At 40.2% G+C, this 17,156-nt stretch overlaps 1 protein-coding gene across 1 annotated transcript in view; it reads right to left on the minus strand.

Annotated features, from left to right (window-relative positions):
* pgap1 (post-GPI attachment to proteins inositol deacylase 1) overlaps positions 1-17,156 on the minus strand; it is a 147,418-nt gene that overhangs the window by 87,431 nt on the left and 42,831 nt on the right. Inside the window, exons 11-16 of the mRNA XM_078227717.1 lie at positions 17,074-17,123; positions 9,778-9,829; positions 8,973-9,053; positions 2,964-3,039; positions 2,786-2,859; positions 2,636-2,687 (exon numbers count right to left, since the gene is read on the minus strand). Of these exons, the coding sequence (XP_078083843.1) occupies positions 2,636-2,687; positions 2,786-2,859; positions 2,964-3,039; positions 8,973-9,053; positions 9,778-9,829; positions 17,074-17,123 (385 nt within the window). The remainder of the gene's footprint in view (positions 1-2,635; positions 2,688-2,785; positions 2,860-2,963; positions 3,040-8,972; positions 9,054-9,777; positions 9,830-17,073; positions 17,124-17,156) is intronic.

A 17,156-nucleotide genomic window follows, 5' to 3' on the forward strand; every position in this document is an offset into this window, starting at 1 on the left:
ATGAGAGAGACTGGGGGAACAGTACCACCCACCTTCTGTAGAAAGTCACATGGGAATAATAGGGTGTAGTTGAGAGTCTGGTGGAAGTCAGCATGAAGATTGCATCTTAACAGTCTTAACTGGACTGTAGCCTGTATATGTATATAGTAATGGATTCTCAATTAAGTCATTGTTCAATCTTACAAGCCTCTAGACCTCTTCATGAGATAACCTTATAACAGCCATCAGCTTTATTAGCTCCATCAAGGCCTTTGAAAGCCTGCATTGACCCTCACTATGGAAAATTCTCTCTTCATCTGGCATTCCATCAAGGATAATTTCAGCTATTGAGAACATCCAAGAGAATTTCAGATGCTGTGTGGAGTCAAGCAAAGTTGCATCCTTTCTCCTCTTCTTTTTGTTGTTGTCATTGACTTGAAATTAAGGAATTGACCAAGGGCATTCTTGGATTGAAATGCCTCAGGATGTTCAGCTTATTGACTTGAACTTTGCTAATGATATCACTGCCCTATCAGACAACATAAGAGTTGAAACAGCTGATCAACTCAAATCAGGCTGAGAGAAACCCACCATAAATTCCAAAAAAAAAAAAATGACATGAGATCACCAGCAGATTAAATGGTCAGTCAAAATAAATTTGACATGATAGAGGACTTCACTTATCTGGGCAGCTCCATTAATGTCCAAGAGCTCAAAGCTACTATCAACTACACTGATTGCGCACCTCCTGTGAAAATTCATTGGTTGAAGACTACGAAGCAAAACCATACCAAGTACAAGCAGCAGTGAAGATATTTTACATTTTGCTCCTGTCAGGTTAACCGCATTTTATAATAGTATGCAACATATAGGGCAGAATTTTACAAGATTGATTCAAAGTGTCCAGCTAGCATGAAAACACAAATGTTCCTGACCTGTTTTTAGGCGAATTTTCAATCCAATCTTATGCACTTTGTCATTGAAAATATGGGCTAGACTGTTTCTAGCTGCTGCAGGCAGTGGGCTGGACTTATTTCACCAGCCAGGCTGCAGAGGGAGCTATTGTGCATTCACAGACTTCTGTATCTACATATGTGCAATAGCAACTGTAGAGGGAGCTATGCACATGTACAGACCTCTGATGCTGCACATGCACAATTTCATAAGAAGTCTCACAACATCAGGTTAAAGTCCAACCTGTTGGACTTTAACCTGGTGTTGTGAGACTTCTTACTGTGTTTACCCCAGTCCAACGCCGGCATCTCCACATCATGCACAATTTCAACAGCAGGAGTCTGACAGAGTGTGCTATCAGGCCCCTGCTGTTGCAGGCAGCCTCACAAACTCTTCCCCCCCACTCCATCCCCCACCGCAATCATGGGGGCCCATGGCCAATCATAAACCCACACCACCCAAGATGCCCCCGCTGCCCAGACTGATCGCACCCCCCTTTCCCCGATCCGATTGCATTGCAGTGTGGCAGCGGGCACCTGCCCCCCCCCCCCCCCCCCACCGATCCCATCACGTTCTAGTGTGGCAGCGGGGCCCCCCTCCTCCCCTTGAGACCCTGCCCCATAGGCCCCACCCCCTCGCACTGCCCAGTGGGTATTAACCATGTGCCAGACTGGCAGTGCCAAGGTGCCAGGCTGGACTGCCCAAGGGGCACCCCCTCCTTTCCCTCAGCCTCCCCAGGGGCTTCAATGCTGTCTGATTCCACGGGGAGGCCAATGTGACTGTTCCCCGTTAATTGGGAGCAGGTGCTTTCCTCGATGGAGAGAACCTCTCCCAGTGAGCAGATTCAGCACCGGGCTCGCTAAACAGATGTAAATGAAGATTGTAATGAATTTGCATAACTTATTCAGCCTCTCGCCCATTTCTGGCGAGAGGCTGATCTCACCAAAAATCCGGCTCTTGCAAAATCAGAAGAACCAAGAAAAATCCCAGCCATTGTATCTCTGCATTTACAGTAACATTCAAGAGTTCCCTGATAAAGTAAATATAATTTTCCCAGTAGCTCATGCTCTGTGCTATATAACAAACAAGAGACTTCTTACTGAGTTTACCCCAGTCCAACGCCGGCATTTCCACATCATTTAACAAACAATACAGAAGCTTTGTGGGAAATAATTAATCATAGAAACCCTACAGCACAGAAAGAGGCCATTCGGCCCATCGAGTCTGCACCGACCACAATCCCACCCAGGCCCTACCCCCATATCCCTACATATTTACCCACTAATCCCTCTAACCTACGCATCCCAGGACACTAAGGGCAATTTTTAGCATGGCCAATCAACCGAACCCGCACATCTTTGGACTGTGGGAGGAAACCCACGCAGACACGAGGAGAATGTGAAAACTCCCCACAGACAGTGACCCAAGCCGGCAATCGAACCCAGGTCCCTGGAGCTGTGAAGCAGCAGTGCTAACCACTGTGCTACCGTGCCGCCCTTAATTAATTTCTCAAGCACTACAATTCAAAGCTTGCAAAGACCACCTTACATATCCTTGACATATATACGTAATTTCTAGGCACATCTGTGCACTCAGAATGCCTCCCGAGGTGAAATGATGCCCGAGTGTCTACGTGAAGTTTAACAATTTACAAGAAACACGTGCACACACTGATACAACTTACGTTGGAATGATAGCTTACCATGGATGATCTGGCATTGACTCCTTACACGGATTTTAAAAGCCTGATATATCTAAATGGGAAACAAGAAAATCTGAGCATCGTGAAAGCTATTTGATCACTCTTGGAAACAAGTCTCCATGTTGCACAATTCTTAATACAAGACAATACCTGGTTGAAGTCCTGAAGCTGTATTTTATGCACTAGACCTGTGGAGTTTATAATAATTCTGTTGATAGAGGCACCTACATGGAAAGAATGCAGTTAGTTTCTCATAGTAATTTATGAAGACAGTTTATTACATTTTCTGCAACAAACATCATAGAGGAAGAAAAAGAATATCATATACCTAAAGACAGGACATTTGTCACTGGGGTGGACATCAATCTGGACTTTGCTGTCAAGAATTCACACTCTATATTGAACTGCGAAAAAATTTGGAACAGGAAAGTTACAGAATTTAATAACCATAAATGTACATTTAAAAATTACATTCTCTTCATGCTTTCATCTCCTGTATCCAACACACAAACAAACATTGTCAAAGGACAAATATGTTTCTCAGTATCACCAGCAATCAGAGGCTGAAGGCACTAGTTAAAATCACAACCTGAAATGACAATCCAAATTTGACTCCTCTGGGTGCATTTTAAGGTTATTAGCCAAATTATACTGTGGGGAAGAAAGTAGCAGGATGATTAAGTTTCTCAGAAACATACTCCTATTGTATGGTTGACAAGAAAACTACAGCAGGGGAAGAGGTGGCAGTTGGAGTGCATATGGGTGACAGGATGATGATAGCAAAATTAACTATAGGACTAGCCCGTTATAAGTTATGGGTGCTTGCCTGGAAACCACTAGTTAATCCAGACTACATATATTGAATCAATTTTTCCCATTTAAATGTATCTAATACCAGGATGCATTTTCTACCCAAAATGCAAAATACACGTGAAATACACTTTATTCACAAATGAAAAATATACAAAACACAATATAAATAAACCTGCATTCAGTGATCCGGCAAATAACAAAACAGAATTGGTTTTGTTTTTCCTGATTGCTCTATGATGAACCAACACTGTAACCGATTCATAGTGAGCTGGTTCCCAGATGGGCATCAGTTACATCCCTGGAGTTGACCACAGTATGAAAGAAGTGTTTCTACCATTAACAAGCCTCCTGGTCATGGACATTGTCCCATTACTGACCAGAGCTTTGCTCGATCCTCTTTTTCACCATCATGCTGGCGGCCATGGAGCACTTCATCAAGCACCAGGATGGTGGCAATGATTCAGATTGGGGATGTTGAGCTCCTAGTCAACTTCCTCTGCTTTCCATGTCAGAGATATTTGCGTGACTGCACCACTGCCGAGGAACATGCAAAGCCCCAAGTGGAAGAAGCTGAATGTCAACCGCAATATGCACATTAAGTGTGTCCAGTTTGGCTCGCAGTCCATCTCCCCTCAATCTGATGGAGAGTGTCCAGCGGGGGGAAAACAGAACAGTTCCAAGAGCGAGAGGGGGAGACCTAAGCCAAAAGTTCCAGACAATGGGATAATAGTTCTTTCATTCTTTCATCCAGCCTCTAACTATGCAGATGGTCACAAAAACCACATTTGCACCTGGTTCCCAACTACCTAATAAAGATAGTGCATTCAACAAAAGAAAAAATGGGTAGTACTTTGTTACCTACTTGTTTAAGTACAAAACTACATTATTTGAAACTAGTTAGAACAGGGTAGAGTTGTATATTCTTTGAACTTAAAGTTGTAATTATTCCCTTACTCAGACCGCAACAAAGTGGAAACTTAACCCTGGAGCTTTGATATGGAGTACTTCTACTGTTTACATACTTATACAATATGTATATAAAAGCACAAGGTAGTTCACCTTTGCAATATGATTTTTAAAAATCTCAGTTTAAGGTCAGGCTCTTTTGATATGTATGAATATCCAGTGATCTTACATAATCAGAAAGGAAAGACTGTTTTTGGAAACTGTAAAAATTACTGAACAGTTGGGACATTTGCTCTCCACGTTCTGTTCATGAAACAAAATGTGGAGATGCCGGCGTTGGACTGGGGTAAACACAGGAAGAGTTTTAACAACACCAGGTTAAAGTCCAACAGGTTTATTTGGTAGCAAATGCCATTAGCTTTTGGAGCCCTGCTCCTTCGTCAGATGGAGTGGAAATCTGCTCACAAACAAGGCACACAGTATTCTGTAACTTGATTTTGTGTCTCTGTGTGCCTTGTTTGTGAGCAGATATCCACATCTGATGAAGGAGCAGGGCTCCGAAAGCTAATGGCATTTGCTACCAAATAAACCTGTTGGACTTTAACCTGTTGTTAAAACTCTTACCATGAAACAAAATACATAGATCAAAGGATAACTGAACTGAAAAAGTTGATAAAGCAGTGCATGGAGCTATCGTACCATCGGTCAACTGCTGTCCTCAAACAGCATGAAGGCAACTGCCAGTTAAGGGCAGATTTCATTACTTCTTTTAATAACTGCTTACAATTCCAACATGATCCTATACATGCCTCAATAATGTGAAGTCTCATGAACTAAATACACACACACACACTTTCAGCAAAATTCCACATCAAAAACTCGATATCACATTGCCTTTTTCAAGTTTTGGATACAATATTTTCTTCCTTACAGGTACAACACAAATAATTCATTAAGCATCTAACAATTCTGAAGTATTGCGGGTTTATTGCTTTCGCGCTGGAACTCGAACTGTAAACTCTGGAAAGTACTTTTACATTGACACTTTGTAGTCCCAGTTATTTCTCTTTCTGCTCAACGAAACAAAATTGTCAAAAGATATCAAGACATTATAAACAAAATTAAATTTTCAAATTTCATTTTTAGTTAAGAATGAGCTCCTCCAATGGCGAAGCAGATTTATCCAGTGAGCAGTTATTCCATTAAACAAGGAGTTTTTAGATCAGTCTGTGGTGAGGCAGTGGTAGCAACATTACACCTGACCCTATTTAGGCAAGGGCTGAGGAACCCTTTGAAGAGGCCAGATAAAGATCAACTGTGATTTAGTTGAATGCTGAAACAGGCTCAAGGGCTGAAAGGCCTACCCCTGTTCCTATGAAAATTAAACGATCAAACCAGCAGACAAAGGAAGGGCCACCGTCATACTGAACAGAATGGATTACTGCAAAGAAGTGTACCGACGACTGAACAACGAGGAACACTACAGACAGTTACCCGCAGATCCGACCAAAGAACACACCCGTCAACTCAGCACTCTGATCAAGACTTTTGATCCGAACCTTCAGAACACCCTCTGTGCTCTCATCCCACGTACTCCCCGCGTTGGAGATCTCTACTGCCTCCCGAAGATACACAAGGCAAACACACCCGGCCGTCCCATCGTATCAGGCAATGGGACCCTGTGTGAGAACCTCTCCGGCTATGTCGAGGGCATCCTGAAACCCATTGTACAAAGAACCCCCAGCTTTTGTCGCGACACTATGGACTTCCGACAGAAACTCAGCACACATGGAGCAGTTGAACCAGGAGCACTCCTCGTCACAATGGATGTCTCGGCACTCTACACCAGCATCCCCCACGATGATGGCATTGCTGCAACTGCCTCAGTACTCAACACCGACTACTGCCAGTTTCCAGATGCAATTTTACAACTCATCCGCTTCACCCTGGACCACAATGTCTTCACCTTCAACAACCAGTTCTTCATCCAGACACACGGAACAGCCATGGGGACCAAATTCACACCTCAATATACCAACATCTTCATGCACAGGTTCGAACAAGACCTCTTCACCGCACAGGACCTTCAACCGATGCTATACACTAGATACATCGATGACATTTTCTTCCTTTGGACTCATGGTGAACAATCACTGAAACAACTATATGACGACATCAACAAGTTCCATCCCACCATCAGACTCACCATGGACTACTCTCCGGAATCGGTTGCATTCTTGGACACACGCATCTCCATTAAGGACGGTCACCTCAGCACCTCACTGTACCGCAAGCCCACGGATAACCTCACGATGCTCCACTTCTCCAGCTTCCACCCTAAACACGTTAAAGAAGCCATCTCCTACGGACAAGCCCTCCATATACATAAGGTTCTGCTCGGATGAGGAGGATCGCAACAGACACCTCCAGACGCTGAAAGATGCCCTCATAAAAACAGGATATGGCGCTCGACTCATCGATCGACAGTTCCGACGCGCCACAGCGAAAAACCGCACTGACCTCCTCAGAAGACAAACACGGGACATGGTGGACAGAGTACCCTTCGTCGTCCAGTACTTTCCCGGAGCGGAGAAGCTACGACATCTCCTCCGGAGCCTTCAACATGTCATTGATGAAGATGACCATCTCGCCAAGACCATCCCCACACCCCCACGTCTTGTCTTCAAACAACTGCACAACCTCAAACAGACCATTGTCCGCAGCAAACTACCCAGCCTTCAGGAGAACAGTGACCACAACACCACACAACCCTGCCACAGCAACCTCTGCAAGACGCGCCGGATCATCGACACGGATGCCATCATCTCACGCGAGAACAACATCCACCAGATACACGGTACATACTCTTGCAACTCGGCCAACGTCGTCTACCTGTTACGCTGCAGGAAAGGATGTCCCGAGGCATGGTACATTTGGGAAACCATGCAGACGCGACGACAATGGATGAATGAACGCCGCTCGACAATCACCAGGCAAGACTGTTCTCTTCCTGTTGGGGAGCACTTCAGTGGTCACGGGCATTCAGCCTCTGATCTTCGGGTAAGTGTTCTCCAAGGTGGCTTTCACGACACACGACAGCGCAGGGTTGTTGAGTAGAGACTGATAGCCAGGTTCCGCACACATGAGGATGGCCTCAACCAGGATATTGGGTTCATGTCACACTATCTGTAACCCCCACAACCTGCCTGGATGTGCAAAATTTCACTAGCTGTCCTGTCTGGAGACAATACACATCTCTTTAACCTGTGCTTAATGCTCTCTCCACTCACATTGTCTGTACCTTTAAGACTTGATTAGCTGTAAAGACTCACATTCCAATCATTATTCATGTAAATTGAGTTTGTGTCTTTGTGCCCTGTTTGTGATCAGAACTCCCACCCACCTGACAAAGGGACAGCCTGTTCCAAAAGCTAGTGGCTTTTGTTACCAAATAAACCTGTTGGACTTTAACCTGGTGTTGTTAGACTTCTTAGTGTGTTGACTCCAGTCCAACGCCGGCATCTCCACACCTATGAATATTTGTCAGACTTTCTGCCCCTGTAACTCTTGCTGAAAGTGTGCACAAACCGGTGTTGGGCAAAGATAGAATTGTGTATGACCATGCTGCTCCACACAATTTAATAGTCTGATGATAATCACTGCCTAGGCTCACACAAAGGTTATTAAAGTGAGGTACTTACAAATAGCCAGCACTAGTAGACTCCCTGCATGCATGTAGTTCTATGAATTGACAAGCACTAATGTATGGCTACACAAAATATATCAATCTGAGTCAAGTACTTGCTGTAAGTAATAGGGCCAGCATTTCACGATATGCAGCTAGTACCGCAACACATGCTAAGGAAAGCAGTGCTTAAATATTTATTAGATTTTAAAGTAAGCTCTAACTCAACATGATTGCCAGTTATGGAAGGAGACAAGACTGTGTGCATGTCATTTGTTTTCACTCACCCATTTACACTAACTAGCCTTAGCTATTGCTCGTCTGGCATTTAAAATAAATTTTTAAAATCCTAGTTGGTCCAGCAGTTATGCATCAGCGTTATATGCGAGAGACAACATTCAACGTTATACAAAGTATTAAATGGTCTGTGGGAGTTAGGGTTAGAAAGTAGCATGACCAGAGGGGAGAAATTTACAACACAAACAAACTTTTCAAACAAATGTTAGAAAGAATTAGCTTCTGTTGAAAAAAGTCTGATATAATCTTCCAGACATAACAGAAGCTAAATATTCTGAGCTTTTAAAATTTAGTTGGTACATGTCATGGGTTTCTTACAATCTTCCAAGAACTTTGTTTTAAGCGGTTGGGAAACAATTGTTCATGAAACATTTTCCCTCCCCCAGATAATCTGGATAAGATACCCAACAGAGGAAGGATCTGATCTCTGATCTGTTAATTTTCTGTTCAACTCTCCAGTGTCATAGTGCTTTGCTGCTTTTATATAATGACCATATGAATTTAACACTAGTTATAAATGAAAAGAAACAAAAGCAATAACAATTGCAATGATTTCAGCAGTAAAGGAGGTAAAATAGAAACATTTGTCAGTTATGGAAGCAGACAAGACTGTGTACGTCATTTGTTTTCACTTACCCGTTTATTAACACTAGCCTTAGATATATGAATGATAAAATGAGAGAAAGAACGGTATTCATTCAAATTGAAGTTAACTATCTGAAAATCAAACAGATTAAAATTTAGAAGATTTGCTTGGCATTGTACCACAATGAAATGAACAATCTCAAAGATGATAATCATAGTTGAAGGTACTGCCAATTAGTTAAATTGTCGGTCCAGATTTATTAACCAGATAATTAACTCAAATAAACTAATGCTGGATGTTTTCCAATAGTTGATAGAATAATCCAGTTAAAATTGCATTCCAATTGACACTTCTGACAAATAAAATATGCACATAGTAAATCGACAGAAAATGTTTTGAGCCAAATATAGTACTGGAATCTTTTAAAGCTTAAAATTTGGCCATTTAATTATTAAGATACTTCCAATATTGGACAAACAAAGCAAGTGCAGAGAATCAAAATTCTTACAAACTCTAGTTGATTTTGGACAGACAACATTCCTGTTGTCTCCTTCATTGTTCAGATATGGATATACTTACACTGCAGTGGATGCTTGAATTGCTGCAAACAATCCACAAATTTCAACATTTTTCACTTTACATTTTAAAATCAACAAGACAAGTTCCATTTTACTGATTAAGTAGACAGATGGTCATGTTTGAATGAGCCATTGCAAAAATCACAGAACTAAAAAAACTTTTTCTCTGAGAAAAAACAATGTCAGAGCTACACACAGCGTCATATTAAAATGCTGATCGAGGGAAAATCCCTTGAGGTTGAGTAAGAATATATTCCCAAGGAAATTCTAAGCTTACCTTGTACATCTTCAACAATTCTGCCTCCCCAGTCAAGTCAATGCTTTCTTGGCTACATGGGAAATTTAATTGCAGGACAGCGTTTACAAAAAACCAAAATTAGAAGAGTTTTTCATTCACTGCAGTGGCTCAGAGAACTCATGCAACATTCCCAAGCAAACATTAAAAAATAAATTAATTTGAAAAATAAAATGCAAATTGCAAAGAAGAGTGTAGCTGCAACAAATCACTAATCATGCACATTAGGTAATTCAATCCATTTCCTTCAGGATTAAATGTCAAACATGAAAAGGAAACAGAACGCACGAGATAAGGATTAAGAAATTATGGAATATTAAGAAATTTCATTTCTACTTTGCTAAATAAACATTAATTCCTCAAGTACTCTTTGGCACCTATGCCGTTTTTTATATAATTCTATTTCGGCAGTTGTCAAAACGGTAAAGAATTGTCAGCTATTAACAACGATTAAGTTCTTAATCTGGCTACAGTCAATAATAAACCCGATTAAATTAATCTGATCAGTCTGAAAAATAGACAACTTTTCTCATCTTCAGATAGCTAACAAACTTCCATTTTCTTCCAGCTTTTTAATCTGATCAATGTCTTTATTTTACAATGAGGGAAATTTGTATGTATGTATGTACTGGTCGTAAGCAACTTTTGCCACCAACACACATGGAAATCACTGACGCATTTCTCATAATTCCTGTCCATGCAAAGGAAAATTGCAGAAATGTGTCATGATATCTGGAAATGTAGTGGTGGTGGATGTGACTTCCTCACAGTTACTGCTAAGTAAATCAGGCTTATTGCCGATCTGCAGAAATAAAGATACAATGTACACAACATGTACAGCCTTAACAAACTTACACAAACAACACCACAGATACCACCTATCAAAAAATGTAGACCATCTCCACAACATCTAGCCAGTAGTCTATGAGCATGGGATCAAAATGAGAATAAGTTTGTAAAGAAAGAGTTAAATATAATTGAGCATCATTTAAGATAGTATAATGATATTGTTTGACCTCCTTTACAAAAATTCCACACTAGATTAATTGGTATCAGAAATTTTGATTCATTGAAGTAAAACAGGGACTAAGTCACTGAATTAATAACTCTGGCTCTATAATTTAAGATGTTAATTCCTTGAATTTATTATATTTCACATATTAGTATTCCCTCTCAAATGCTAAGCTTCAGTTACACTAGAGGTGGAAATTGCTTTCCTAAATTCTAAATTTGAACTCAATCTCTTCATTCCCAATTTATTCATATATCCCTAAATCTCAATTTCTAACGTATTTGGGGGTCACATTGGAGAAGCTTATCTCAAGTTTCTAAGTGATATTCCGATTTCAATTTAGGATTGCCTCCATTTCAATCCATTTATACTTGTTGTGAGGAACAGTAGGAAAGCACAATCCATGAATCTTTCCTTTACTTTATCGAGAATACTTTATCGAGAATACTTTAGCAGTGAAGGCCCTACTTATTCTTCTCTTCTCGCAGGTAGCCTTACTGCAATTAACTTCTGTGAATGACAGTCAAAAGTAGCATTTGAACTCAGCGTGCCCAATCGAGCTAATGCTCCTATTAAAAACTTTCAGCTTCACCACTCCAAGGACTGATTTTTCAGCTTTCAAATATGAAACATTTGTTCTAATGAATTGTTGTACTTTCTCTGCCTTGGTTTTGAATGCTTCTTTGTGCTTCTACATCTTAGGATATTTGGGCTCTGCACCAAACAACTTGCATTGTAGGTAAGTGACTTGCTTCCCGGTACTCTCATTACCTTACTTAGGCTGATCGCAAGATGTGCAAAACCATCCCAGGATGAATCACTTCTGCTACTTGCCACAAGGCCCAGCTGACACAGCCCAGAATGAAAAAATAATGAGCCACTATAGATGACAGCCTAACATTCTATGATCTAATAAGACAACAATTCTCCACAATGATAATGCTTAGTAACTGGAGTGTGCTACAGAAGGAACACTTCTTTTTAAAACTCAATAATCTTGGCATGAACTAGAGTTATCTCAACATAAAGCATCTTTGTCACCTTACAAATCTTTTTTCTAACAGATCATCGTCATCCTAACAGAATTATCCCTGCGGTCCAAATGTGCTTGACACTCAGGTTTTGTTTAAATTGAAAAAGCATCAGAATTAAGAGAAGTGAAACAATATATATGAAACTTGCACAATGCAGGTTTAACAATCATTTACATTTGTTGACAGCTATTCAAAATTATAGTCCGGAAAAACATAGCGCGGATCAGTTGTTACAAACTGTATGGAGAAGTGGAAAGCATCAACACATCTACAAGTGCAGTCAAAAAAATTACATGCTTAGAAATATTCCAATGATGCATTGTTGCAAATCTTTGATTTAAGTCATATGTAGAACTGAGATGGGGAGGAGAGGTGGGAAGGGATGAAAAGAGAAAAGAAAAGATTGTACACTGTGTTGGAACATGCTCTGGTGCAAGTACGGGTGCCTTTCTGGCAATTGGGATTCAGCTACATAATCAATGCAGGCACTAGACCTGCAATGCAACCAGTCCATGTCATACCTAACAGTGAAGTACTTCAAGTGGCCACTGAGAGCATAAAAAGGGAAAGGGTTCCATTTCCCAGCACTATCATAAAAAAAAACAAACAAAACATAAGTCAGAAAATAACAAGGATTACGCTGAGTGCTCGCTCTACTGACAGATGCCAAAAATCACAGGCATTTTAAATCCCAAAATAACATCAAAAAGTCAGATATGTATTCCTTCTTCTTGGTACCAGCATGTCCTACCCTCCTCCTCTTGCCAAATATAAATTAAATATCTGCTCTCAGGACCTCCATGAAAAATATGGGGAAAATTTAGCTCATCAATAAATCAAAATTATTCTTGATGCACTAAAATTCCTTTCATCATATCCACCACTAACTTATTAATATTGATACACTATGTAAAATTCTCTATAACAATTAAATATTGGTACTTTTCTTTCTGTCTTGTGGCCTTATTTGCTGAGTTATATCTTCTTCTCACATCCTGCCATTTCCTTAACTGTAGGTATAAGAGTCAACTAGGGGAATTTCACAGTAACTTCATTGAAGTGTAAATGTAAGCCTTACTTGTGACTAATAAATACATTTTACTTCTTACTTTAACTAAAACAAAAGATGTGATTTATTCCCTTCAGTCACACTTGGGAATATCTAAACCTACTTATGGTCTCAGCCATGGTTCAGTCATAGCACTATACTCCTCAGTCAGAAGGTTTTGAGTTCAAGTTCCATTCCAAAAACTTGAGCATAAATCTCTGGCTGTTTCCAGTCAGAGATAGAGTCTTTTGGATGCGAACCTAAACTGAGGCCCTGCCTGTTCTCTCAGTTAGACATAAAAAGTGCCACGGCACTATTTCAAGAGGAGCAGTGGTGTACTCTCCAGTAACCTGGCCAATACTTACCTTTTAACTATCATCATTAAAACAAATTATCAGGCCATTATCACATTGTAACTTGTGGACAAATTGGTTGACATGTTCCCTGCATATAATAATGATTACACTTCAAAAAGGCTGAAAAAGCACAAGGGTGAACTGGGAATGTCTTGAAAAAGTGTTGTACAAATGCATGCCTTTTCTTCTTTTTGGGGGCAGCAGAGATACTTTCTTCGATGGGTATTCCAATCCACATAATCAACCATATTCCCTACTTTTTTGTTTTTTCTTTTGGGGACGTGGGTGTCACTGGCTAGGCCAGCATTTATTGCCCACCTCTGGAGGTGGTGGTGGTGGGCCACCTTCTTGAACTGCTGTAAAATATGCTTATTGTTAAGTGCATATAGCCAGCCACTCAGTGCTACTGTGGATTTGGGTTAAGATGTGACTATACTCATAGATGGGACTGGCTCTCGGTGGGCCTGCCATCACAGAAAAAATAGACATGTCCAATTTACAACAATCCTGCCTCCAAGCCAAATTAACTTTGTAGACTGGAGCTTCACGGATTACTTCACAATGCTGAAGCATCCAAGTCAATATTTAAGACATATCTAACCGATCGCTTCTTTACAAGATGAGCAGCGACTGCAGCTGAATGAAATGGCTGCAGATACGCCATGGAGAAGCGACGGTTCAGGGCACAATCAAATTTATCAGCGCATAAATTATTAATCTGTCCCAGATGTTCAATGTACACTTTTTTCATTCTTTAACATGTCCAGAAACAGGAAACAATATATTCTCAGGCCCATATTTGAATAGGTCTCTGGTAGAGCCTAGAACAAAGTTGTAATAAATAAAGGATAGAGCAGCACCTTGCAGTCATCTTCCACAGAGCAGAGCAACATAAAGCACCTGGAATGGCATACAGGCAACCTGATCATAAAACTCTAAGAAGTTTAACAACGCCAGGTTAAAGTCCAACAGGTTTATTTGGTAGCAAAAGCCACACAAGCTTTTGGAGCTCCAAGCCCCTTCTTCAGGTGAGTCACCTGAAGAAGGGGCTTGGAGCTCCGAAAGCTTGTGTGGCTTTTGCTACCAAATAAACCTGTTGGACTTTAACCTGGCGTTGTTAAACTTCTTACTGTGTTTACCCCAGTCCAACACCGGCATCTCCACATTATAAAACTCTGCCCAGGTCACTCTTTTAGCCATTGCTAGGAAAAGCACCAATCTATTGAGGCTTCACTGCTGTGTCATTAGCCCGTAAAATGTATCAGCTGAAACTGAAAACTCTTTGTCCAGAAAAATTAATGGTGAGAACATTCCTCTCGGCAGAATGTAGCTCTGTACAGTCAGCCGCCATTATATACTGCCCTCTGGAGGCCTTTTGTTGCACTTCTTTACTCAGACCAATGCAGTCAAGGGCCAGAAGAAATGCTTGTATATTTGCCACTAACCCAAAATGAGTCAAACCATTGGGCATCTTAGTACAAGTCAACACCCCAAAATCTAGTCTTTAATTGCATAAATCTAACCCAAGATTTCCAGACACAAGAAAAATAGCTTTTCCATTTTCAACTAAAACACTCTGGCTATCATATCTAAAATGCTGTGAGCATGGCCATTTAGCTTGAAATTTCACTGTTCATGTTTGATGAAAAGGCCATCCATATTGACTATTGAAGGAAACTATGCAGTGCCCAAATGCATTTTTTTTCAATTCTGAATATTTGATTCAATACATTGGATATGCATTTGTATTGGAATTGAACAGGAAGGACATTTTGAGGGGGAAAGTTGATATCCTCAAATAATTCACACAATTTTATTTTTTTTCTTCCAGACAAATGGGCAAAACAGCCTATCCTGAAGATTGTAATTTGATTTGCATCAATGTTTCTTAACAAAAAGTTCAAAGAAGATGCAAGATACATTCAGCAAGCCATGAACACATTCAGTCCCCTCTACAATTTTATTTTGGGAGGCAAAAATGGCGGGAAAAACAATAGGGAGTTTTCTTTTGGAAAGGTGGGAATGACCAAGTTTGACAGCGTTAATTCTATATTATAGATTATCTGCTGGTGTCTATCTTGTTGATCACAGCACCCAGATCATTGAAAATGTTTGCAGTTAGCATTTCTACAGATGCAGGGAATGCATAACTAGGACTTGCTGCATATCTTAGGACAAGCCACAAATTTCATTCTGGAAGCCCTCAAAACATAGACGTTGATCCTGTCAGAGTCATGTTGCTGTTGGCCCCTGTCTAACAAGTCTTTGGAAGTGTTTAAAACCATTCAATAGATTACATTATTCCTTTCCATCACAGGTAATTGGCAAAGCTGTTTACATTACACGCGTATTTGATAGCTGTATTAATATGGCAAACATTAATTGAACCGTGTGGAGATAAGTAATCAGCAAATGAAGTTAAGTGAAATATAGCTTTTAATCTTCTTTTGCTTTGGGATATCCTTAAGAAACCACATTATGTTTTCGGCTGCAAATACCAACAGACAATACTCAAACTGGTACAATCGGACATAGGGTAGTCAGAAGACTCCATGACAGTGAACCATTACATAACAAGCAATGGCCTTGTGTTTCACTCATTAGATATAGGTTAAGAGTGAGCACTGGGAAAACACATTTGTTGTTTTGATTCTGAAGTGAATAGTGAAGTCTTTATTTACCGGAATTTTATTGTTTTGGTGCCTACAGTTCATCTACCCAATTTTATTTCCAATAATTTGAAGAGTGGTTTATATTTTAAATTTAAATTTTTCTGTTTATTGATGAAAAGATATTACAGATGCATTTGATGTATTCCTATAAGGAGCACAGTAACATGACTTAAATGTTAAGCCTCACTACATTTACCTAGTAAGATAGGTTAGTAAGGTGACATAAGGGTCATATACAAGAATGGCCAATAACACATACTCTAATACAAAATCTTGCATGAAAGCTCAAACATGTATCACAATGGTGAGCTACTTTAAATATTTTGGTTTCTATTTAAAATTGTGCTTTCATCATAAATATTTCAGGTCTGAATTAATCTTTCAGTGTTTGAATAGTTTCATTATCATAATATTAATCTTTCTTCAGCTTTATCATAGAATCCATAGGATCTCTTCAGTGCAGAAGGCAGCCATTTGGCCCATCAAGTCTGCACCAATTTTCCAAAAGAGCATCTTAGCCAGGCCCACCTTCACATGCATTTGCCATGGCTAATCCACCTAGCCTACACATCTTGGGACACTAAAGGGCAATTTAGCATGGCCACTCCACTTAAACTGCACATCTTTGGACTGTGGGGGGAAACCGGAGCATCTGGAGGAAACCCACACAGTTATGGGGAAAATGTGCAAACTCCACACAGTCACCCAGGCTGGAATTGAACCCAGTCCCTGGTGGTGTGAGGCAGCAGTGCTAACATTGTGCCACCGTGTCACCCATACATGAACTTAAAACCTACAATATTGAACCTGTTGTTAGTGTTAAATAGGATCGAGACCCCAATTTTTCCACTCAGATGCAACTTCTCAATCCCACAGGAGGTTCATATATTGTTAAAATTATTTTTATGAAGCTGATGACACATCAAATGGATCACAGTCTGAAGCATCAGGGTCTGGTTGCAAATTTTTATATTTCCAAAATATAAGCAATACTTTGTTTCTATAATAAATTATAGAAAGTGAGAACATAGGGTCCATCTTTCTAAAGTTCTTGCCTCTCATTTTTAAAGACTGAGCTTAAGCACTTATACTGTATCTTAACGTAACTGTGCACACAAAAGCAGCTTCACAGATTAAAAAAAAATCAAAAACTTACCAAACAGACTGGTTAATTTTCATACAGCCGTAGATCCAGTTACTCGGCTCCTGTCAATTCAAAAATCTAGATGCATTTGAGTT

Source organism: Mustelus asterias, chromosome 14 (assembly GCF_964213995.1).
Source record: "Mustelus asterias chromosome 14, sMusAst1.hap1.1, whole genome shotgun sequence".
Lineage (NCBI taxonomy): Eukaryota > Metazoa > Chordata > Chondrichthyes > Carcharhiniformes > Triakidae > Mustelus > Mustelus asterias.